A 25040-nucleotide genomic window follows, 5' to 3' on the forward strand; every position below is an offset into this window, starting at 1 on the left:
CTGATGAAGGTATAGGACGTCGAAACGTCGGAATAAAAATACATTTGCCAGAAGAGCTCTATAAACTTGATATTAAGCCTGGCATCAAAAGCTTATATATTCAAAGATTGATGTTTTAAATTTCAATTCACTTGTTTATCCTCCCTAAGAAATGTTGTTTAGAGCCCTTGACCAAAAACAAGTAACATATATGAAAAACACTAAATTTTTAGTCCAGGTATGTTTTTATTGTTTACTGTTTATCAAATGTAAGTGTTGAAAAGAGTGGATGTATACGCATTGAAATTGCACCCATTTTACTGTTTGATTTTACTCAGTATAACTAAAAGTTTAGTTACACTGTTTAGGCATTGTTAGATAAAATATAGACTTCAGTACATTAAATGTGAAACATCGAAATGTTTGACACCTGCATTTTGCTGATCAGATTTAATTTAAAGCTTTGTATAATCCTGTTGTTGTTTCTGTAAACTGTAAAGTATTTTAATGGTGTAAATCTTCATTTGTGTGCCATTGCAAACCTGAAATTGGTGCTTGATATTTTGTTTGTTGATAAAGTTTGTATGTTACAGGCTGTCACACCACCAACATCTTCAAATCAAATCCCTCCCCTCAAACCATTTTCTTCAGCCAGTCTACCTCCAGCAGTTGCTGCAGCCTTCATGGCTTCAATCGTTTCAAGCAATGCAGGTGTGTAACTTCTAAATAAGAGAAATTCAAAGATACCGAGCAAATTTATGATGTTTACTTGTAAAAAAGTTACTCAATGAAGAATACAGTACTTCACACAATATTTTGCCTTCTAACATCATGTATGTTATTTTGACCATCGCTACCGAAGCTGTTTTAGAAAATCTGTTTGAATAAACTATGTTGTCTGAGGGTGAGCAGTTGGAAAAGTGGTGTAGACTAATTCTGGCATCGAAACATTACTGATTTATCAACACTAGTACTTCATGAATATCTAAAAAAAAATGTTACTTGTTGACAACAATTGACTTGTATTAGACTAAAAATTGAATGAAATAACCCATTTACTTTGGCTTACGAGCTACCATAAGCGCATTACATGACAGAAGTAGAGGAAAAATGATAATTTTTTATTATGTTAGTTCACTGAAAAAAGAGGCCTTGTGTTTAAAGGAAGTGGTTCAGTACTTAACTTGCGGAAGTTGTAATTCAACTTCAACTAACGACAAAACTCATTTTAACACTGATTTATGTTGAAACATTTTTAGAACATGCTTCAGCCAACTCAAAAGCGGAACTTCTGCAGAAAATATTCAAAAGATCATCAGCTATTTCTCAGGTAAGCATATATGTTACTGTTACTGAACATATGTTTTAATACATGTTTTTTAGCAATATATATATATATATGTGTGTACTGAAGTAAATGTATGATATTATGTAACTTAGGAACGCAAGACACATATTTTAAGAGTGGTTTTTTGCTAAAAACATGAATGCCAGCTATACAAAAACAGTTTAACTCATTTTGGTGAACTGTTAAATCTTTCATTAACATTTTTCATTAACACGTTTAAATTAAAAAAACGTGTAAATACAAACATAACTGTTAAAACTACTCAATAACTTGTCCAGTAAATTTCACAGTCTTAGTTTATCATCTAATGCTGACAAAATTACACATAGCGGCCCGTCATAACCTTTACAGGACCTGATCTATATCACTGTAACACTTATTATTATTTCAGGTCTCGTCCAGCTCTTGTGTGCCACCTAGTGTGAAGTATAGTGAGAATGCCGACTCGATCGACACAATAACAGCTGGAACTGTATCAAGTGGAGTCGGGTGTGTAACTTGTTTGTTTCTGTTTCTTCCAGGCTACATTATCATTGACGTATATTTAGACTGAGAAATATTTTTCATCAACATTTAAATTTGTTTATAGAGCTATTCTGGCAAATGTATTTTTATTTCGACGTTTCGACGTCCTATACATGCCGTAGTACAGTGCAACGCGCATTCAGTGTTATTCACCCTGATGAAGGCGACCTGTATAGGACGTCGAAACTTCGGAATAAAAATACAATTTACCAGAAGAGCTCTGTAAACTTGATATTACACCTGGCAGCAATAGCTTATATATTTAATTTTGTTTTTTTTACATTTTTTTAGTTCAATCAAAAAAGGTACTCTGGATCCAACCAACTTTGATGAGGATGTATTTGACAAATATATTTCAAAGTAAGATGCTTTTTTGCATCTGTTGAAAAGACTTGTTTTCTCTCAGTTTTACGCGGATAATAAGTGAAGCAAATATTTTTTTGTATTTTTAAACGTAAAATAATATTTTCCTGTGTCGGTCGTTCTACGATTCTACTATTATCAGAGAATATTTTTCACCCCAGAAGAGCATTAAAACAGTCTTATATATTCCCAGGTATACATCGAAGCATCCTTGCATGCAGGCATCATGTCCTCATATCAACAGAGATCATTACCACTGCACTGATAGTGATTGTAACTTTCAGGTAATCCACTTAACATTACAATAATATATAAAGCAGCTTAATCCCTGTAAGTGGGCATTGTTTATACGACTTGCTAAGTTCTTATAAAACCTTTTTTCATAATTGTACAGCGTCTTATTTTCCTATTCTTAACGTTTGTGACCCTAAAAATTCAAAATTGCTGAATTTTCAAAATCTTTTTTAAACATATCTATCCAGCGCTTCACCAACAAGTCGGATGTGATTCGTCATTACAACATGCATAAGAAGAGAGATAACTCATTAGCTCATGGCTTCATGAGATTCGCACCAACAGACGATTGCTCGAGACAATTTGGCAACTGCCATTTGAACGGGAAAAGCACCCACTACCACTGCTTGCATGTAAGTTCAACTCATCACTTGCATTTTGTAACGAAATCGCGCTAGAAAAACCTAACCTGCGGTGGGATTCGAACCCACGACAGGTGCTTATCTAACAAACATTGAAACACCAATTTGTTAACAGACAAGCTGCACGAAAGTCTACACTAGCACTTCTGATGTGATGACGCACGAAAATTTCCACAAGAAGAACCAACAGTTTGTGAGCAATGGATTTGAGAGATATCGAGCAACGGAATCATGTGGAATGTCAGATTGTCCGTTTGTCAACCAACGAACAACCCACTTCCATTGCACGTGAGTTTCAAGCTGGTGTTTTAGTTTATTATTTCAAAAAGGCCGACATCCCACGGCCGTGTGCACTTATTTACTTGTACCTTAAAATACACTCGCGCGCTTCCACTTTCAAAATATAAGTAGTGGCGGACTTGCATTGAAAGTCCTGTGCAAGATATTAGTTTTCTGAAACTCATTAAAAGTGCGTTTTTGTGGACATAAAAGTAGAATTTCTATGTTACTGGTCAAGTTTTCTGGGGTAGAAGTACTCACAGTTACCAGGTTTGGGAATTTCCGCTAGGTGGCGCAACAGAGGCCGTTTACGGTGACAATAATTGCTGAGTCAGCATGTTGCAAATTAATGTATTATTGTCACCATAAAAGCCTGTATGTTTAAACTGATTGATTTGGACAACTTGATGAACCATCGTTTTATCCCCCAGTCGTCCCAGTTGCAATTTCACTTTCAAGAACAAATGTGACATCGAGAAACATAAAGCTTACCACACCAGAGATGACGCGTACACCAGACAGGGATTCAAGAAGTTTTACAAGAATGAAGCTTGCCAGTAAGTCGTAAAATAGTAAGGATTAAATCAAGGAGAATTGTTTGAAAAGTTGTTTGAACTAAATATATCGTCCGTCGGAATAAAAATACATTTGCCAGAAAGCTCTATATACTTGATATTATGCCTGGCAGCAATAGCTTATGTATTCAAAGATTGATGTTTTAAATTTCAATTCACTTGTTTATCCTCCCTAAGAAATGTTGTTTAGAGCCCTTGACCAAAAACAAGTAACATATATGAAAAACACTAAATTTTTAGTCCAAACTTTTGTTTTAGATTTCCGACATGTGCTTGGAACCGCACAGCAAACCATTTCCACTGTTTGCGGAATAATTGCGGCTTTTCATTCACGTCAACCAGCCAGATGGTGTCGCACAAGAGGAAACACGACCGACAAGATCTTATGGGATCCGACAGTCTAAGCTCAAGTAAGAAAAAATACTTCGGAACGTTTTGTTTTACATGAGAAATATTACAAAGATCATTTTTTCCGCGCAAATCTTTGTTTTTCATCTTTCCTATCAAAACAGTTTGTGACAAAAACCTTTTCTTGGTGCACAAAACTCTTTTCTAAGTACTTTGCACATAACTTAGTTAATTTTTTTTCATTGCAAAGCTTTTCTTCTCTCTTTGTACATTTTTTTCTGATGGTTCTTTTCTTTACTAATTTTCGAAACTTTTGTGCCAAAAACCTTTTCTAATTTATTCATCTTCCGTTTATCTTGTCGCCATAGCAACCTCTCCAGAGCTTCTTCCTCCTCCTCCCACTCTCACTTCTCTTTCCTCCTCTTGCTCCTCCCGTCCTCCTACATCTGCTCCGTGCGCTCCACACCTCCCTCCAGCGGTGGTGCAGCAGTCCTTAGTGAGACATCAACAAGCCCCCGTGACCTTTGGACGACCCCCGTCCTATCTGGGTGTCAGGGGAAACCCCCCAACCCAAGTTTTGATGCCATCTTTTATTTACCCCTACGGCGCGTCGCGATTACTCAACCGTGAGATTTCTTTTTCTTGCTTTCTATGAAACTTTTTCGTCACTGAAATCTTGTTCACATTTGAAAAGAGGACTTTTAGAAAGTTTTTCCTGAAAAACGTAATATTCGTTAAATTTACTTTTTCATCTGTTTTGTTCAATAGCCTACTTGATAAGCTGACAGTTCACACTGTTTCGACCTTAAGTTCTCATCAGTGCAGCTGGTGACGAGAGATCGGCCATATTGACTTGTTAGCCATCTAACGGCACTCCAGTTTGTGAGACCTTATAGGTCAAACCAGCGTGTACTGTCTGCAGCTTATCATTTATTGGCTCTATGCTTTTACATACTTGATAACATTAGGAACAGTTTTTTGTGGCAAGCTCTACCGACCCGGATATATTATTCTCAACTTTCCACTTTTCAGGTCCGGTTCCTTCGCTGGTTCTCGAGTCGAGATCAGGTGGAAGTGCAAAGTTTGATTCTTCCATGTTGCAGGAAGCGGCAAGAAAAGTTTTAGCCTCAATTCCAACAACTGTAGCAACTGGTGGGTTTTCGTTTTACTTCTTACACTACTTTGCACTGTAACTTGCGGGAAATATAAACCACTGTGAAACACATTACACGGATCTGTTCATAAGTTTAATGGCAAATATAACAACCCAAGTAGATGTGGCGCTTCAAATCACTGATGATGGCATGAGCATTTGCCGAAACGTTTGAATAATAAAGCATGTCGCTTTTTATGTATACATTGGCCGGATCTATTCATAAGTTTGGCGAATTCAACGGTCCAAATAAACGTAAAAAGCGACATGCTTTTTTAAAACGTTTAAACGTTCGGCAAATGCTCATGCCATCATCTGTGATAACAACTTGTAAAATAATTGTTTAAAAAAACGTAGTGTATGGAGTGAAGAGCCCTGGCATAAATCTCACATTATATTTTTGATTCTCGTTTTCAGCCGCCCTGCCCCACACTTTATCGGGTTTCACCCCAAAAGCTGAATCTTCTAATCCTCCAGTTCCTTCATCTTTTATCCCATCCACATCTGCATCTCCTCTGCTGCCATCCAGCGGTGAAATGAAACCCGACATGTCGTCAACTCCACGGTGAGTTTTCTTTCGCTCTTGCGGTTCTAAATCAGTGGTTCTCAACCTTTTTTATGGTCAGGACCAAATAGAAGTTTTTTAGGTGTGCAGGGAGCCGCAAAAAATAAGACCTCAAAAAATCACTTAGGATTATTAGCTAAATTAGAAATCGTTGGTTGTTTTCTGAGGTCTGCTGCGAGCCGCAAAATAAGTAGTTGTGAGCCAGATGTGGCCTCAAAAGCAGTTGAGAATCATTGGTTTAAATTGTCAACTTTAAACCTTTTTGGGTGATTTTTTCGGTTGAAACATTCTTTTCTTCTAACTATTACTTCTGCACCTAATTGTGTATTTTACTGAATTTGGAAATACTTTTTTGTCCAATTGTTAATTGACCTATGTTTTTTTGTTTCCACAAGCTAAACTAATAGATACTTTTGTTTTCCAGTGATGAAGTTGTATCTCGGGGAAATATCAACCCGTACATTCTACCACCGGCATATAACGATCAAATGGAGGTAACATTCGCTATAAAATATATTGAAAATTGCCAGTATTAAACCACAATGTGAATGCATAACGACGTTTTGACGTGTTGTATGAGACGCCTTCAATATGATAACGGCATATCGAGAAATACAAATTTCTTATAAAGCGGCATAAACACAAAAATCATAAAATACCCATCACAGAAATTTATCTATTTTTAGACTTCAACATACAAGAGTGAAAGTCATTACGAGCAAGAAAGCAGTCAAGCAGAACGTGGTGGGCACTGGAGCGAAACCGCTAGGTCACCAATCTGACAAACCCTCAAAAGCGGTGCTCCAGTTTTTCCGAGGGTAAGCACCTAATTAGCATAATTCATTTTTTCTTCAGACTTGTTTGACAAAGATTTTGTCTTTAAACGCGCACATAGAAAAATGTCCGTAGTTAAGGCGGTGTCTCAATGAAGATGTTTCAAAAAATCGTTTTCATAATGACTGTCTATGTGACGATTTTTTTAACCAAACTTAAAATCAAGTAAATGTTATCACGTGTACTATGTTGAAATAAAAATGAAAAAACGTAAAAAGTTGCGAATAACAGATAATTTAGGTTAAAAAAAATCTGGTGTCCCCTGAATATTTCTGCTTCAATTTGCACAAAAAGCAGAAAATGAAAACACGCAACTTGTGGTTTGCAAATAAAATGTTTATTTTCACACAGACTCGGCCCTGATGAATGCAACGTCGCCAACTGTGTATTCGGTTCGTGTCATCATTTTCACTGTGCTGTAGAGGATTGTTGTGCTGTGTTCACTGAAAAACATCTCGTGCTAACTCACACCACGTAAGTTGTCCAGCAAAACCTCTTTTTTACAATTTATTGATAAACACAACAGTTTTGTAAAACTTCATTTGAGGCTGAAAAATACTAATTTGGAAGTTGCTCTTTTTACACAAATAGGAATTTTGATGAAAGCTAGAAGAAATCGCAACCGGTATTAAAATTGATTTAATTTTTGTAGATTATCTATAATGTGATTGTCATATCAAAAGTTTTTATTGTACAATAATTTCTGTTCCTCAACTAGATTTTCCCACAACTATTGTTGGTAACCATAGCGACAGTGTTAAGCTTAAGCCGACATTGATCGACTTTTTAACAAAAACTTCGGCTTAAACGTTTCATCCACGGGAAATATGTCAAAAAACTGTTCTCAAACAATTTAGTTGCAAACATATATATTTTTCTTCACAGATTTCACGAAAAACTGGAACAATCCGGTTTCGAACAACCAATCGCGCGCCAATTCTCCCCGGTATTTCCCGCCCAGGACGAACCTCCCCGACCTCGCTCCCCCAGTCGAGTTACAACCCCGTCTAGCGGTCATTTGCCGCGCGGCGAGGGCGACACCCAGCGGAACATCGTGCTCAGTCGTGCACAGTTCGACCAGTCACGTGACATGGGTAACCATGACAACGGCAACAACAACAGCGGTGGGGATTACCCGAGTGTGAGCGCCCCTCCCCCGGTAAACATGGCGAGTTATGCCGACCATCCAGTGTACAAGTACATATCGCGGATGGTGGCCGAAAAAAAGCTCGTTTACCCGACTTTGAACCCCGAACCCCGCTCGACTGGGGCTTATATGATGCTGCAGAACCCCACTCTCATGTCACAAGCGATGTCCGTCTCACAGGGTCCCTCTAGTGGCTTGGGAGGACACTTGGATTTGATGAAGAAGATGGGAGGAAGCGATGAGGAAGGTTTCATCCACATCCGACCTGGGTAAGTTTGGAATTCGATCAGATTCGCAACAATTTAAAGCTGCTTAAAACTCCCCTTGTGGCCTTTTTGTTTCTTTTTAAACACCTAGTGAAAATGTAATTCCCAAATATGCATAAAAAGCGACATGCTTTATTGTTCAAATGTTTTGGCAAATGCTCATGCCATCATCAGTGATATGAAGGGCCACATCAGTTACACCCGTTTACTTGAGTTACTTATCCAAATTCATTCCACATCTAATTATTTCGAGTAATCTTGAGTTTAGGCTTAACACAAGTTTTGTTAAAGCGTCTTATACCGCATGAGCTCGGTCTTAGGATCAACAAAATAACAATTCTGTGTTTATTTCTTCACCAGAATGACGTGTATGCGTCGTGATTGCAAATATATGATGCAGAATCACTGGCACTGCACTCTGAACCGGTGCAGATACGTTTGCAAGTCGCTCGGCAAAGCTCAAACGCACAGGTATGTTATGTATCATGCTGTAATGTGATCAACACGTGAATGTTCTACATTGATTGCTTCTGCTGCTATAACATACTGTCAATACACGCACACCAATACAACGGTCGCATAACATACTCAAAACAACGCCAGGTTATTTGCCTTGTTGGTCCACAGGAGTATTTCGCTACAGCGAAAAACCATAGTTTATGATGTCGTTGTTTTTAGTTTATGACGTCACATGTAACACAAGCGTATGGCGTGCAAAGATTGAAATTAAAACAAATCATTTTCCTGACACTTGTTTGTTTTCATCCAGACAAGCCCACGACAGTTTGGAAGCTTATGCAAAAGCGGCAAAAGAATGTTTTCGAAGCTACACAGTGAAGAAGATGTGTCCCAACCCGGTAAACTAATGTTGCGTGTTTCTGTATTTAATAAATCCATCAAATTGAAACTATGTGCTAGTGCTAAGCTGCTGTTTCATCGACTTTTATCCTCATGTTTTCGGGCCCAATTACTAAATATGTGACCCGTTTTACACACCTAAGGCTAGACTTTTGCAGCCTACGCCTTGCCATGTGGTGGTGAATGCTTGGTGACCGGCTGATTCGGTATGGCGCCTTCAATGGGCCTGGCGTACTGTGATCTATACAAGTCTAAGAGCTTTAAAACATTGTCGACGCTGTTAGTGAAATTCCAGCGAGTCGACTTACCACGAAATTTTATTCAGAGTTGCGAGTTTCGGTTGAGGGGACATTACCACTGCTTGAAACCCGGTTGTCAGTTCGTTACCATAGGAACGTCGAAGCTTCCGTGGCACATGAAGAAACATGAGAAGATTGCTAGAAGAGAGGCGAGCGGATTTAAATATTACACAAAGAAGGAGCAATGCGGAAGATATGGTGGGTTTTTATGTGGTGTAAATTTGCAAAACTAAACAGCGAAAATGTTCCCTTTAATGATTGGGACCGTATTTTAATAATTTTAATAGTTTAATTCATTATTAACTTTTCAAATGCTGCAACCTTGGAAAATAAAACGGCAAAAACATTTCCTTTTCATCAATTGAACCTCAATTAACCTTTTGTTTGTCTTCAAGAGATTAAATTATTCTTTTAAATGTTCCAATTTTGCAAAATAAAACGGCGAAAATCTTTCCTTATTGCTTAGTGTGGTTGGAACCTTGTTACAATAATTGTAACAATTAAACTACACCTTTTGGTTGTCTTCAAGAGATAAAACAATTCGTTAGCTATCTCAAATTGTGTTTTTGGTTTCACAACGTTCTAATACTCAATACATATATAAGAAGATATATTTAGTTTGGAAAATATTTGCTTTTAGTAAACTGTACATATTTTTTTAAGTTACGTGGTTAACTATTTGTTTTTGGTTTTTACCACACTCCGATACTTAGACACAATATATACCTAAGCGATATATTTTGTTTGAAAAGTATTTTATTTTAGCAAACTGTACATATTTGTTTCGTAGATTGCAAGTACAACGGATTGTTCAGTCATTATCACTGCATAAGAGCCGGTTGTGCTTTTGCTTTCCAATATAAACATCAGATGTCGACTCACGTGAGAAAACATCTGCGCAGAATGTTGGGGAGGAGTTACAACGGAATGGGTGAGACACAGAAATAAACAATTGTGCAGAAACATACAACAACAACAACACGTTTAATCAGAACATGGAAACACTGTGTACTTATGCATACACACATACACACACACGTACAAAAACATACAAAAACGTGTGCTCGCAATATTTCATTTATTGCTCTAATGAAGCCCTACCGTTCTGGTGGGCGAAGCGTCAGCAAAAATACAAGTTCTCGAAACAATAACTAGTATTTTGTTCAGCATCACACCAGTTGAACGACAAAATTTGTTAATTATGCAACCATGTGGACGAAACGCTTGTTCGGTATTTTCCAGAAAGAAACAATACTGTAAAACATCATGATCTTGCACAAACAAACGCAAAACATTATCGTAACAAAAACCGGCAATTATAGTCAAACGAAACGAAAATAGTTTGAATTTTTGTCGTATTATTGCAGATATGACGTCAGACACGACTGACATCGACCACAGCAACGTCGATTCCGGCGACGACTCTCTACCGCTAATAGTGGACGAAGCGGACGAGATCGAGCAGCGTCCGGGCGTTGCCATGGATACGAGCCAGGTACTGACGAAAGAAATCGAAAATCTTTGCCTGAAAATTATCACGAAAAATTCAACAACATAAAACGGCGTCTGATTTTGTTTCATACGAATACAAAAGTTCCATCACAAAAACCTTAAAAGTTTAAAATATTACTTCAGTGACATTTTTTCTTCACAGGCGACTGCGTCATCAGTGTCGTCATCGTCGTTTCTACAGAAACCGTCGAATTTCATGCATGAGTTGAGCCGACCTCAGCTAGCGATGTTGGAGCAAATATCGAAAGGTTCGGGGTTGAACTTTTTTTTATCCAAAAAGGCAAAATTTATCTCCAAAAACAATATTAACTGAAACGTTCCACTTCAGGCAAAGAAAAGAACAAATTAATAACGTAGTTGCGCAAGTAAGGACAGGCGATCTCGCTCACCACTAACATTTCACTTACAGGGAGACAATCTTTGGCGCCAACTAGCGGAGATATGGGCTCCCCCCGACCTGTGACGAGTCTTCACTCGACCTCACTTCCTGCCCAACTTGAAAACAACGATCTTTCGTCGGATGAGGGCGTGCTGGATTTACGAGCAAATTATCCCGACACCGATTCAAACAGCAACGAATCCAACTCGAGTGAGTATTGGAGCGATAAGTTTTCTATGGAAAACAGCAACACAATATATTCTCCACACACGATTTCTCTGGCAGTTTTGTTTTGACCAAGCTACTTTTAATGTCCGTGTATATTGTAGCCAGCACTTTTAGCTGATTAAAAATATTTGAACGAAAACGCCCAAGAAGCACCAGGCGAACCATTGGTACCAAGCAATTAAAGTATTGTGGTGAACCTTGCTCTTATCCTACCTTTTTAGTACCGTTTTCGCATTAGGTCTTAGTTTATCTAATTAAATTTATGACAGAAATACAGTTGAAACGTTTTGTTCCATTCCAACATATTCTCTTGTGTTTTCTGATTTAAACAAAACTGTTTGAACGGAATTTTAGAATTCTCGAACGACATGCCGTCGACAAACGGTGATTCCCCTGAGAAGATACCGGAAGAGGAGGGGAGTTCGTTTCATTTTTCTGACCCGGAAGTTGTCAACAGGTGAGGAAACGTTTCTCACTGACTTGTTTCGCAACCTGAACTTTTCCCGCCGATTTCGTTTTGATGCAAAAAGTTTAAATATCAGGAAAAAAGTTGACTATCAAGCGAGCAAAAAGTTTCAAAAAAAACTTTTTTCTTGTTAAAAAGTCAATCAAATTTTTTTTCCGTTTCATTTTTTCAAAAACCTTAGCTAGGATTTCCCAGAATATAAAAAAAAATCAAAATATTTTGATAAGTTTTACATCACTATTTGTGATCATGTCGTCATATTAGTAAGTTATGACGTAACAGTTGAAACTCTCAAATAAAGTGAAAGATTTTTTGTTGAACAGATTCGTTCCGAAACCGAACGACGAGAATCCATCGATGTTCGCCAAATTCCGAATCAATAATGACGTCATAGAAGGATTTCGAAGGTTCGAGTCTTCGGAGAACTGTGGCGACACTCAGTGTCCGCATGTGTTCAAAGTACGTCATAAATCATTCATAGAAATCGGTGTCATGTAAATAAGTATTTACTTACATGAAAAATGTGGGTAGTGAAGGTAAAAATTGGTCATCTAGACAAAATTCGAGGGTAAAAGATAATTGAGAATATATCCTCCTTTCTGGTGATGAAAGCAAAGTAAGCCTGTTATAATCTCTTTCCCACTCGCAGGTTTCGCATTATCACTGCACGAGGGACGGATGCATGTACAGATTCACAGGTCGCACTCACATGTTCAAACATCAGCAGCATCATGAACGTGTGGCCGGGTTGGTGAGGGACGACTTCAAGCGGTTCAAGACAACACAGGATTGTGAAGTAGATGGTTGCCAGTACAGAAGCACCAGCACACATTTCCACTGTCTCAGATGCCAGTTTAAGTGAGTTCATTCCGCAGTCGATATTTTGCTACCTACGAGCCTTTAGATTTGCAAGAGGCTAGGGGGAATTCTAATTTATGGTCGTGTTTCGCTGCACGAAGCTCGTTAGGAAACCCGCTTTAAGCTTGCAAAGTCGTGCATGTAACAAGCGCTATGGTTGGCTGCACAAAGCTCGTTAAGAAACCCGCTTTAAGCTTGCAAAGTCGTGCATGTAACAAGCGCTATGGTTGGCTGCACAAAGCCCGTTAAGAAACCCGTTTTAATTGTAAAAACGTTAATGCAACGAGCGCTATGGTTGACTGCACGAGATTCGTTAGGAAACCCGCTTTAAGCTTGCAAAGTCCTTGTAACAAGCGCTATGGTGGATTAAAATCGTCTTTATTATAATTTTCATTTTGCTTGGAACAAACTTTGTATTGTGACCTGACAGGTGTACAGACAGTGCGAAAGTTGGAACCCATCGACGTCAACACGTTAAAGCTGATACACTTGAACAATCCGGTTTCGAGAGATTCAGAGGGAAGGAGGATTGTATGCGGGACACGTGCAAATACAGGTAACAATCACCATCTGTGATGTCATAACCCAGAGGAAATTCTGTATGAAAGCATCAAGCTAATAAATGATAAGTAACAGCAAACGGTGAAAACTTTTTCAACCTACAAGGTTTCATGTGAAACCAGTTTTCTGGCAGAAGAGCATGTTTCTAAAATACCACAACATGGTCCTATCGGGTCGGTTTTAATCCCAGCTTTAATTGTGGTCGATTGTATCAGTTGGCGGTCGATTACGTCACAATAATATGACGTTGAAACTGTGAAATAATAATTGAAATTCCGACAGACACAGGAATACTTCCCACTTTCACTGTCTCCAACCGGGCTGTACTTATTCGGTGGTCGGTCTGTCCGGCATAGAACAACACGCCAACAAACATAAGAGAGGAATTCTACTCGCTCAAGTCTGCACAAAAGCCGGGTACGTCATTGCCATGTTACGTCATATTGCTATGGAAACAAGCACGGTTAGAGAAAAATATCGCAACTTTTGATGTTTTTTTCGCAGACAAGACATTGAATACAGCAACATGTCACAAGCCCGAATTCCGCTGAATCATGCTGACTCAGCATTTAGCGCCCCAACCTCAAGCGGTGTCTACCCACAATTCAACGCAGAGTCGTACGCTCGAGTGAGCACTCATAGCAGCCCCGTTCCGGATGAACGAGCATCGCCACAGTTCAATGCTTCTGCCGTTGTGACGCAGCAGTTTAATCCTAGTCTCATGCAAGGAAACGCAGCCTCTAGTGTGGCGATGGACCTCTCTGATTCGCTCAATCTGTCTGTCAATCAAAATCACCAGGGCGGGGTTACAAGCGTGATGACCGGTTACCATGCAGGCATTGGACTTTCCTAACTTTCCTAGTTTTTATTTTTCCCCTAGATTAAATCGTTTTTCTCCCGTGAAAGATTTTTGCGCTTGTTATAGTTTGGTGGTTAGAGTTTTATCGTTGTTGGATCGAGTTTCTTTTCACGTTATAGCGACTTGCCTCCCGCTTTTTGTGGCGAATTCTTTTATCCAAGGCATCTTGCCCCAAACTTTGCGTATTTTATCGCAAAGCGCTTGTTTATGCAAAAGCCCGCAGCTTTTAGCTTTTATGCAGCATGCTTTTGACCGCGAGTAACCTCGACGGCGGTGAACTCTTCTGTACGGGGTCAACGACCTTCTGTAACCTTTTATCAGCTCGTTTTTAGCATCGAATAAACAGCAGCCTGTTTTTTTGCGCAACATCCTTCTATGAAGTCATAGTGTTCGATTGAAAGCCATAATCTGTACATTGTTGTGTCAAACACAATGCTCTGTGTGACGTTACAACGGCATCCTGCCTACCATGCTCATTTTTTGTTTATTTATTTAATTACTTCGTACTTTTGTAGTGTGCAGCATGTAACTGTGTTCGTCACGTACTTCTGTTTTTTTTTACTGGGGACCTGTTTTTGGCGGGAACCTCTGTGATTGGTCAAATTTTTAACCAATCGAGATCACGATACAGTCGCTCAGGTGCGCAGCATAGTGTCCATACTGTGAACAATAAAACCGTTCGAACACCTGCTAATGACCTTTATGACGTCAGCAAACGAATAAACGCCGATTGTGAACACGAAGTGAAATTTCCTTGTATTTATTATGATCACTATTTTCTTGCATGTATTTTTTGTTTGTGATTCTTTTCAACCAAAAACTTTTGAGTTCTTGTCGATATATGACGTCATCGATCAGGTACGTGTTTATGACGTCATGTGTGTGACGTCATGGACCGTGTTCCATCTTCAAAGATATAAATCCTTTTTTATCCGACTCGAGTGCTTCATCAACCCCTGCGTGCTACGTAATACATTAATGACGTACTCGCATTATGACGTCTGGCTGTGACGTAACAAACTGTGTAGTGTGACGTTTTATCGCGTGTGTGCCCATAGTAATAATATATCAATATTTAGCGGCTGTACTTTTTGGATTGTTGTCGTTGTTTTCACTTTGGTTGGTGCCTCTTAGTAGAGGGAGTTGACTCGATCGTTGTGTGTCTAGCGAACAAATTCTGGATTCGTGCATTTTCTCTATGCATATGTACATAAACAACATATTGGTCGGCAATAAAATGCATGCGTGATTGGGAATTGGTTTGAGTAAAGTGATTTATAGATTGGGTGATACAGCTAATATCAAGAACTGTTTGTCAAATATGGCAACTAAGAAACCGCACTGGTGTTTTCCGTGTACGCTGTTTTATTTGGTGAACAGAACTTCGGGTTCAACCACCGTTGTAGGTAACCGCCTGTCTTATAAAACATACCTAATACATTGTAAGCATCATTCAAATAACCGAAAACTTGACTCGATAATTGTGGTTGTCGTCAATCGCATAAATTGCTAGTTGCACTGAAAAAGTGCAGCGATACAAGCCTACATTTAAAATATCAGATCAACGTTATATTTTTACGATTTTGATTGAACGTGATTTAAAGGTGAGGTAGGAGGCAAAACCTGTGAAAATTGAACATTTCAGCAACAAGCCACTCCAAATCGGGCAACTAAAAACATTGTTAGGCTTCAAACAGGAAAAAGCGTAAGCCTATCTTTAGTTCAAACATAGGTTTTTCAAAACGGTATGTAGAAATCTAAATCAAACAGAAACTAGAAAATGGACAATACAGATTGAATTTTATCAAATATATCAATACCTAAAGACAAAACAAAGAAGTTTTTAAAACCAAAACTCGACAGTAATGATTTTTAAACATATAACATTTCTATGAGCACAGAATTATGACGACATTGGATTCTTAAAATACTCTCAAAATAGGGAAAACACCGTTCGGTGCTATTAACTATTAATCAACGGCAGAGTATGAGGCAATGAGCTGGAATAAGTCCAATTAAGTTGGAGCGAAAACCGTGTCTTGTTGTTACGTCGCTCTCTTATCTTTGATAGCAGCCACGCCCGTTTGGCTAGCGTTCAGTCAGTGGCAGGTTTTCTTGCAGGTTCCGCTAGGGAAAGCGATTTTTAGATGTTTAGTTTAGTTTCTCTTTTTTCCTGGAAGCCGCCATCGTCAAATGTCAGCCATTTTCAGTGCAGTATTCGCTATGCAAGACTGCTTAGATCTGATTTGCTGCATTTAGAATCTGTTGCGAAAATACTTGACCAAGTCAGCCAATAAAGATCTATGACGTTGTTAATACGTACCACATTTTGAAACTAACGCTTTGTTTCGTTTTTGCAGATTTATCAAAAAAAGGAGCGGATGAGAGAAAGTCGAGAAAAATGTGATCACTTTCTAACTTGCTTTTGTTTTTGCAGGTTTTATGATATTTGTGCTTTACTGGCTGTTCGTTCAGGAAATATTACCAGGTACCATCTTGTGCTCTGTAGTTATTTTTGTGATCTCTAATTGCATGATTTTTGTATTCTACAGATTTCACAAGCCAGTAAAGCATAAAAAAGGGACATATAGTACTTACAATTCAAAAGTCATTTAAGATTATTGTTATTGGTTTTCAGTATTGTATGATGTACAAAAGTGGATTTTGAACGTTTAATAATTTTATGTGAGTATTTATATATTTTCTATCATTATAATTCATATAACTTCTTTTTTTTGAATGGAATTTATTTGACATAAAACAAAAAGCCAAAGCTTGTCTGAAATAATAACAACATGTTTGTTTATGGTAAACACTGCATGCAAGTGCTTTTGTTTTCCTTTAAATATTTTGTTTAAATGCAGATCACACATTTTTTTGGAAGTAAAATGGTTTTGTCCGCAGTCTTTTATAACCATATTAGAGTATGTTTTGACCAAAATGAAAATTAAAACCTGTTCCAAAACATAGCAGCACAGTTTTAAGGTAAGCACTTCACACAAATGATTTGGTCGTCCACATTTTGATTTTGTTACATGTTGTTTTGCAGTGATTGCGATGTACACGAAAATAATAGGACAGCTGATGCAACAAATTCCTTTTAGCTGGATGAAATTAGCAAAGCAGGAACAAACAAATTTCATACGAAACAACATGTGATATAAGAAAGTATTTGGTAAGAGTTTGATACCAAATGTACACGACATTAGCTTTGAAAGCAGCTTTTGGTAAGTTTCTTTTCAAAATGACCTCATCGTATGTTTAAACGCTTACTACTTGTTCTGATTTCACAGACAAAACGGACTTGCAGTTTCCAAAAGTCTAGCTTTCTCTTCTACTACCAAATACAAATTCAAAGCTTTTTCACATGTTCTCCTTCAATTTTAGTCGATGGAGGTCACGGACTTTCACATTTAATTTAGCAGCACAAAGCAAAGTTTGGAGGTAAATTTACAGTGTGTGAAAAACGCTTTTCCACTTTAGATCTTGTGGTTCGTTTTTACAAAGTTGTAAATCAGCCCTTTTAGTAACTATTGATTGTCTCCATTGATGCTGTGACTGATCTTCTGATTATATTCCTAAAGTGAGTGTGACGTCATAATGCTTTGATGCAGTTTTCAGTTCAAAGCTGTTTGTTTTCTGTCTTTATTTAGACCCAAAGACTGTTGACTATCAACCTTACAAGACTGTCTGTGGACAAAGATTTTTGTTGTTATTACAGAAGTTAATGAAGGACAAAGAGTTAAATAGCCGAATAATGACAAATACATGCAAAAATGTGTTTACTTAAAATTATACAATATTTTCAAATCACTTTTCAGGAACGTGCATGCAAAGTACAGCTGTTGGTACACAACCATAATCACAATCCCATGGTTCAGATCGGACAAGCCTTCTACGTCTTACACATCAGCTTACTGCACTACAACTGCACAATTACTGGTTAGTGCACATTTGTAAACTTCTCCTGGATGTGTTTATATCGCAGATTAGGAACATCCAATAGATTTCATTCCACGACAACTTTCACGGTTTTCGGGAAGAAAATAAGCGTAAACGACATTTAAGTGAACTAGTATGCTTTTCCTGGCAGACTTATACAAAACCTCCCTCCGGGCCACATCGTAACGATACTCCGCAATCAAAATCATGTCATCCTTCTACCCATCATAACAAGGGAAAAACAAGTTTGGCTTTATTGTTATTCTTTGCGTAAAAACACTGACATATAATTTGTGATTTATATCAATACTTCTCCAATTGAACAAGACACCCGCAATAATTGTTTTTCAAAACTACCATTTATATTGAACTTTGCTGTTTAAAGCAAGTTCTCAAATTAACCCAACTACGCATGCGGCCAATCTCATATTATCTCCAGATCCCAAATCTTTACAAAAACAACTCAGATTCACCAAAACTCTTGCATTTTTTTTGATTTTCAGCGCTGCCGCTGCGTGCTTTAAGTCGGTGCGCCGCAATTTTGTTTTATATGCCTTTAATTTTTTTAAAGGCAAGAGTTTTGGTAAAACTCTGGACTGTGATGATTTTAAAAGCCTTATATGGGAGTCGATAATTTTGAAAGGCTACTATAAAAACTTTAATAATCTACAAATTATTGCAAAATTTTTGATGGTAGATTTATGATAAAGCCCGAACTTGTGATACGTTTGCATCGAGTATCGCTTGACATATCGCCGCCCGACAATAGTTATTTAACGGAGCGGTATATTAGGAACAATACTTAAATAAATACTGATAAACTGATAAGTTAAATGACGAATATAACGGGCAAAAACCGAGGTTCAGCATATAGCCACGCTTATTTCTTCGTCAATCATAACTTTGCATTTAAAACTCTTTACGTTTTTCTGTATCTTCGCACAAACGGTTTGCAGTAGTGCGAAAAAAATGGCCAAAAATATCTATTTGAATTTTGTACTAAAGATGACAGACGATTTATCTTCAGAAATTGGTAAATGACATCTGACTTTATTAAGTTCACTGGCTACTCAATGCTTAATGTAGGGATTATTTAAACACTGTTAAACGCGTTCACGTTTTGGTGGCGCTGAAAGGTGGCAAATTTAAATTCGAAAATTGCCTACTTAATTGAGCCATCTCACACGCAACAATGCTCGTTGAACGACGAAAACAATCGTGCCGCTGCCTAGCAACCGATTGTATCATAATCCTGGAATGCAAAACACAGACAACACAAAACGCTGGTGCACTAAGAAATATCTGATAACAGTGTTTGCAATAACATTGCATCATAGTGACAATGGAAAAACATCGTAAAATTTGTGTTTTTTTACGGGAACTGAAATTTACCTTTGCCCTCATCCAGGAAAAAACAATAAAGCGGACATAGTTGATAATAAGTATTGTAGCGTGCACAGAATTAACAGAATCACAGAATTTCTAGTCTATTAAGTTTGCTGATTGTACAAATGTATCAATTCAACATTTTTTGCTTTTTCCAGTTGAAGGGGCGTGTCGCAAGAGTAGTGAAAAAAGACATGAAGAAACTGATTGTCAAGAAAGGCCGTGGCCGCTATAAGAAATACAGCAAAGGCCGAATTCTGGCTTTCAACCTTTTCCGATTATCGCAGTATTACGAGCAACTCATACACAACATAACCGGGGTAAATTTATAAATTGATGTTTTGATTGGCAGATATGTTTTGTTGCCGTTTGTAGTTTGAATCCTAATGTTAGTTAAATGTACTGGTTGGTTTGTTTTTGTATGTGAAAAAATATGGAAATTGGACGCTTTCGAATAGGTATATTTTTAGGCTATCTTAATAACTTTACTGTAGAAATACATTTTTTTGCTAAAGCACTTTTTTTAATCAGTAGTTATTATAACTAATGCTTTCAAAAAGTTTTTTAGAAGTTTTTGCTCAGATATTTTACCTTTTCTTGGTCTAGTTTTATTTTACTGTAATTTTTTTTCCTGGCTAACTTGGAACAAATTTGTTTGCAGAACAAGCAGATAGACTGCACCGTACGAAAGCCCAAGCTGGTCTTGGACACAACGAAGGAAGGAGCGGTAAGAAAACTTGTCTTTTGTTAATTACAATTTATTAAAGCAAGCTAACGGTTTACAAAACAAATAATTGGAAAAAAATTCTTCCTAATTACCACAGAAACATGTTTTGAAGATTTTGTTAACCGCAAAATTGTTTTGTTGCAGAACGCTAGGTCATGGGATTCCCCAAACCCAGTTTTCATTTACTTGCACCATTCCCTTACCACGTTAGCAACCTAATGAACAGTAGATGCGCAACATATTTTTATTAACCGCAAAATTCTAATTTGAGGTCAAGTCAGATAGCCGTTAAGGAGCGTATACGTCGTATATACATTTCATTGCTATCGCTTCTGCAACCGCCAAATAAAATCTACCCAACAAAACGGAATGAAAAGCACCAAATACGGGAATGCTATGAAACTTGTACTTTAAACTTAAAAATGGAATCTCCGCGCTCGTTGTTTGGTGGATGAAGGCTATAATAAACCTTGTACTTATTGATTTAAGTTTAGCATGCTAGGGGAACTTGTGTATATTAAATAGATTTATTTAATACAATGAAATTTGTTGTCACTTGCAGACGTGTAAATAGACAGTAGTTACCGATGACTGCTTGCAAAACCTCAAAATGTACGCTGACGATTTGTTTAATACTTTACTCAACGTGGGACAAAAAAAGAAAGAAGTACAGAAACAAATAAGGAAAGATGAAAAGGTGAGTCAAAGTTGAACTTGCAAAGTAAAATTAAGTTTATTTTCACACTGGATCGTCAAATTCAACTTTTAAGCAAGCAAAACGAATATGTAAGCTAAATTATAATTTTACTGCTGTAATATTTAAATCAAAACAGACCTAAAAGGAGTAACTGGGGAAGTAACTAAATGTAAGCAATTTTAAAATATCTTGCTTGAACAGCAGTGGCTCGAAAAAAAACAACAGTTTACTCTGTGGCTTCGAATCTGTATGCACTGTCTACAGCTTCTATTTACAAAATCCTAATTGCAACACTACTTTACTCTGGGATATATTTTTTTATTCTAAAGAATATTAAACTCCATTCATTATTTTATTTCGTAGTTTTGCTGACAGTTTCAAAAAAAATGTTTTGCAGAATCTGAATAAATTCAAAGAGCAATACGCAAAACGGCTTCAAGGTGTCAGTAGCTCTACCAACTTACATGTGATAAATTGCCGATGCGTTAAGTGCCGGATACCATGCGAATTGCAACGACGAGGAATGTGACGTCACGCACATCGCGCAAAAAATCCAATAAATTAGGCCTGAAGTAAACCTGCTTAACGTATGATAAAAACCACGTGGCGTGTCAGAGTTAAACAGCAAGTCGGTTTAAATCTTATCAGCTTAAATGTCAGCTAATGAATTTGAAGTGATATCAAAATGAAAAACGTCAGCAACAGAAAAACTAAAAAACAAAGTCACAGGTTGGAGTTTGAAGCAATTAAAATTGTTGAAGGGAAATAAAAAAAGCATATAACAGAGTAACGGCAACGTACAGTTCCAACTTTCACAGCAGGTTTGATTTTTAAAATATTTATGTTCTACCAAGAAACAGAAAGCGGAAACTGATTTGCTGTAAACTATCAAAAATATATTATCAGCTTTTGTCATTTTTTCTTCTATATTCCAGCATGGCGCGTTTTATTACAGATAGAATGCGCACAAATTACGTCACAACACGACACGTGCCTATTTCAACGAACGTTGCTCCAGGAAAATCAATTGAAGTTTTTCTCTGCATTTTTGACGAGACTTGCTGATTACTTGTATCAGCTCTGTGATTGGTCGGTTTTCGGGCGCGGGAGTGACGTTTGAGAAGGAAACGCTATGATTGGTCGAAAAAAAAGAAAAAAATGAGACAACTTGTTCGATCTGTCATTCCTTTTGATCATCTCGTGGTGAAGGTAGCTGTGTCGATGAGACGACTCACCAATTGAGAATAAACAGGTAATTTGCGAGTTGTAAATTAACTAGCCTGGTATTTGTGCAGAATAAACTCGGGTGCACACTTGTTGACTTCTGTGCATATACCAGAATAACATTTACCAGAATATGTTTGACTTATCTATCAAATACACGATATTGCTGCTGGAGCCTATGTTTCAGGTCGTCGGATGGTTTCAATCGCTTCAGAGAAACATCTACCACAGCGAAGAAGAATTACTTTATGAAACTTCCTAAAATAGGCGAGTAAATAAATTGAGTTGAGTTGAGTTGAGTTTATTTCGCTTGGTGAAAAAAAAACATAGCGACACAATTGCACTAAAGACAATCACCAAGCCGGAAATAGCTGCGCAACGTTAAGACGTTATGGGGCGCAAAAAAGTGGAGGGCACAATTGGTGGATCATGATTAAACGCGCTGCAGCTACACCGTATTATAAAGCGTTATGTGGCAGGAGCTCACCAGAAAGTGAGTTAGGCGCACTGTGAGTATAACACGACTGGGGGGGGAACGTTGGTGGGACCAGTCGAGGGGGCCCTAGAAATGATTGAAGTTTATTTACTTATCTATATTTTTGGCGTTAAATGGTAATAGTTTGTATGTCCAAGTGTTGGCAGTATAAAGTGCACTTATTCTGTCTTCGCATGTTGGCATAGTTAAATATTTCATAAACTATAGTTTACATGTTGCCTTGAATTCCAAATACTGCTTCTGCTTTGTTTTGCAGGGATTGGATTTCCGGCGGAAGCGTAACAAAGATGGGGGAACTTTCGGCTTCAAGTTAAGTTGTTTTAACACTTATATAATGCTAGGTTACCTAAAATTTTATTTGCTGCATACACTGACGACTCATAATAGTTTGCAGAAAGTTAGTAAGAGTTTTAGGCAGAAGTGTTTAGAATGAGCGTCAAATATGCTATACATCAAAATTTAAAACAATTTACAGTTTCAATGCTGGTACATCCATGTTTATATTTACTCAAATGGTTTTGGTTTCAGATCATGACGTGACTAAGGTTTAAAGACTTCTAAATCTGAACATGACAGAAATCGCACTGAAGCTTTAATGTAAGTAAACTATAAATAGAAAACACGAGCGTTGTGAAGTTAAACATAGATTAGAATTTAAACTATCATTTATACCGTTGCTTCAACGAACAGCAAACCCGGGGTGTTGCATGATGTTTGTGCATGTTACATTGTTTTGCATGTCACGTGTGTTTGTGAGCTGCTATTCAGTTGTCAGCATCGGTAGAATTGATTAAAATTGCGCCATTCCTTTTTGGACATGTTTAACAGAATGCGATTGAGATATTAGCTTTCTATTATATTAGTTTTAGGTTTTTTTTTATCAAACCAGAATGCTGTTGTTAGTTTTGTTGCAGACGTTCGAAGCAGCGGTCGAGCATCGGAAACAACTGCGGTGACAAAGGTTGTGGAGAAACCCTGATCGGATCAACGTAATTGAAGCACAACATTCCAAATGTAAGTGTTTATCTTACCTAGTTATGTTACTTTTGAAGGTCGCTGGTCGCGTCAATTAAATCTAATAACTATATGATTCTATTTAAATAAGACGGAAATGCTCATGCCCTTCAATAGGCGAATGAATAAAACTTGCTACAAAAGTTATGTTATATTTTGTTTATATGCCACTGGCCGCGCACTTACCATTTATATACTTGTTTTTTTAGTCACTTCGATAACATCAGGAGAAACAACTGGGAAACATTGGTGGGACTTCGCGTGGATAGGATCCTTCAACTGGATAGGAATGACGCAATCAGCGATCGATGACGTCATCGTGCACTTTCGGTTTAACCTTCGCATGGTCATGATCCTATCGCATGTAGATGACCGTGATGACGAAACCTGCGATCGATGACGTCATCGTGTACTTTGTATTTGTCCACTAATAAACAATCTTTCATACACGTTATATTTGGTACACTTCAAATACACATCAGCATTGTTTATCAGTTTGCGTGTGTAATATTTTGTACCAACGGTTTTATTCTGCTTTAACGCCTCTGAGCATCGTCCAAACTTTATTCTCTTATATGAATTGTTGTATATTTATATGAGCACAATCCATTTTTAGTCCTGCTTGTGTTGCTGCGAAACAAATTTTCCTGATAACATATGTTATAGCTACATCTAATACACAGAATGATTTTTTTAACAAATAATTTCCCATAATTTTCACGATATTTCGTTCTACGTCGCTTTCGTATTTCCCTTGCTCACAACATTTTATTATTGTTAGAAAGTTCCACCCTTTTGGTCTTTGAAAATTTGCAATTTTGTCCCACGAATCTTAAAATAAATAACATATCTCCGTTCCCCAGTAAACTTCTAAATCGTCCATTTAACGTCTGTCCTTTAGTTTGTCGTAGTAGTACCTTTTTTGCCTAACCATGTGTGTGAAACTTGTTCTTTGTTTACTTCAATAATACTAAATAATACGTTTTATTTCGATTCGGTGTGTTGTTTTTTTAGGTAAACCACCAATCAGAGCAACATCGCAAAACAGAAGAGAATTAGTTTACAAAAAAATTAACCTTGGGTTGTGAGGATTCGAAGGCTTCGCGAGATTCGATCCCATGACTCACTGCTTTCTACCATTTGCTGCAAACCACTACACTAGCAACCTGCTTGTTGTATATTGAATGATTCTTTTTATAACTCTAGAAGCGCAGTAAAAAACGCTCTGGTACTACAACATATAAGGACCACTGAAAGGTGGTGTGGTCGTCACCAGCCGTGGTGTAGAGGTTGGTTCCTTGCTTCTCAATCCTCTCACCACTGTTCGAACCCCGGTAAAGACAAACTCTGCCACGGTAACCGATAACACACTTTGGGTTCGAACGTTGCCCCTCTGATAGAACTCTGTGGTGATCCTTCTTGGTTGAAGTCTCTCTCCGTTGTAACAATCTCATCTCCCGCTTCCCAGTTTTTCCCCTTCTCAATGTGTGTCACTC

The 25040-nt window shown here is 37.7% G+C and overlaps 1 protein-coding gene and 1 pseudogene across 6 annotated transcripts; both read left to right on the forward strand.

The window, feature by feature from the left end:
- The first annotated feature begins 537 nt into the window (after window positions 1-537).
- LOC145228584 (zinc finger protein castor homolog 1-like) lies at window positions 538-15145 on the forward strand (annotated as a pseudogene). The gene is made up of 29 exons (XR_013860102.1): window positions 538-690; window positions 1239-1309; window positions 1719-1816; window positions 2144-2212; window positions 2409-2499; window positions 2698-2862; window positions 2987-3159; window positions 3582-3707; window positions 3984-4135; window positions 4442-4699; window positions 5106-5225; window positions 5644-5791; window positions 6216-6285; window positions 6478-6609; window positions 6977-7099; window positions 7511-8041; window positions 8399-8509; window positions 8808-8895; window positions 9222-9393; window positions 9986-10126; window positions 10563-10690; window positions 10850-10955; window positions 11117-11296; window positions 11669-11771; window positions 12104-12239; window positions 12430-12638; window positions 13069-13194; window positions 13482-13616; window positions 13704-15145. The product of XR_013860102.1 is annotated as a zinc finger protein castor homolog 1-like (transcript).
- Window positions 15146-16041: 896 nt separating this feature from the next.
- LOC145228621 (uncharacterized) lies at window positions 16042-24537 on the forward strand. Of its 5 annotated transcripts, XM_080093740.1 has the most exons (9): window positions 16042-16546; window positions 16611-16743; window positions 16923-17043; window positions 17108-17285; window positions 17352-17502; window positions 17880-18000; window positions 19545-19706; window positions 20048-20113; window positions 20258-20646. In XM_080093740.1, the coding sequence occupies exons 5-9, from the start codon at window positions 17426-17428 to the stop codon at window positions 20330-20332; spliced, it is 501 nt and encodes a 166-aa protein (XP_079949866.1). In that variant the 5' UTR covers window positions 16042-16546; window positions 16611-16743; window positions 16923-17043; window positions 17108-17285; window positions 17352-17425; the 3' UTR covers window positions 20333-20646. The 5 variants fall into 5 exon arrangements, 4 of the variants coding, with proteins under 4 accessions (XP_079949866.1, XP_079949869.1, XP_079949868.1 ...); XM_080093743.1 differs by lacking the exon at window positions 16923-17043; XM_080093742.1 differs by lacking the exons at window positions 16042-16546; window positions 16611-16743 and adding an exon at window positions 16797-16866.
- The last annotated feature ends 503 nt before the right edge of the window (window positions 24538-25040 follow it).

This window comes from Phallusia mammillata, chromosome 5 (assembly GCF_965637545.1).
Source record: "Phallusia mammillata chromosome 5, kaPhaMamm4.hap1.1, whole genome shotgun sequence".
Classification (NCBI taxonomy): domain Eukaryota; kingdom Metazoa; phylum Chordata; class Ascidiacea; order Phlebobranchia; family Ascidiidae; genus Phallusia; species Phallusia mammillata.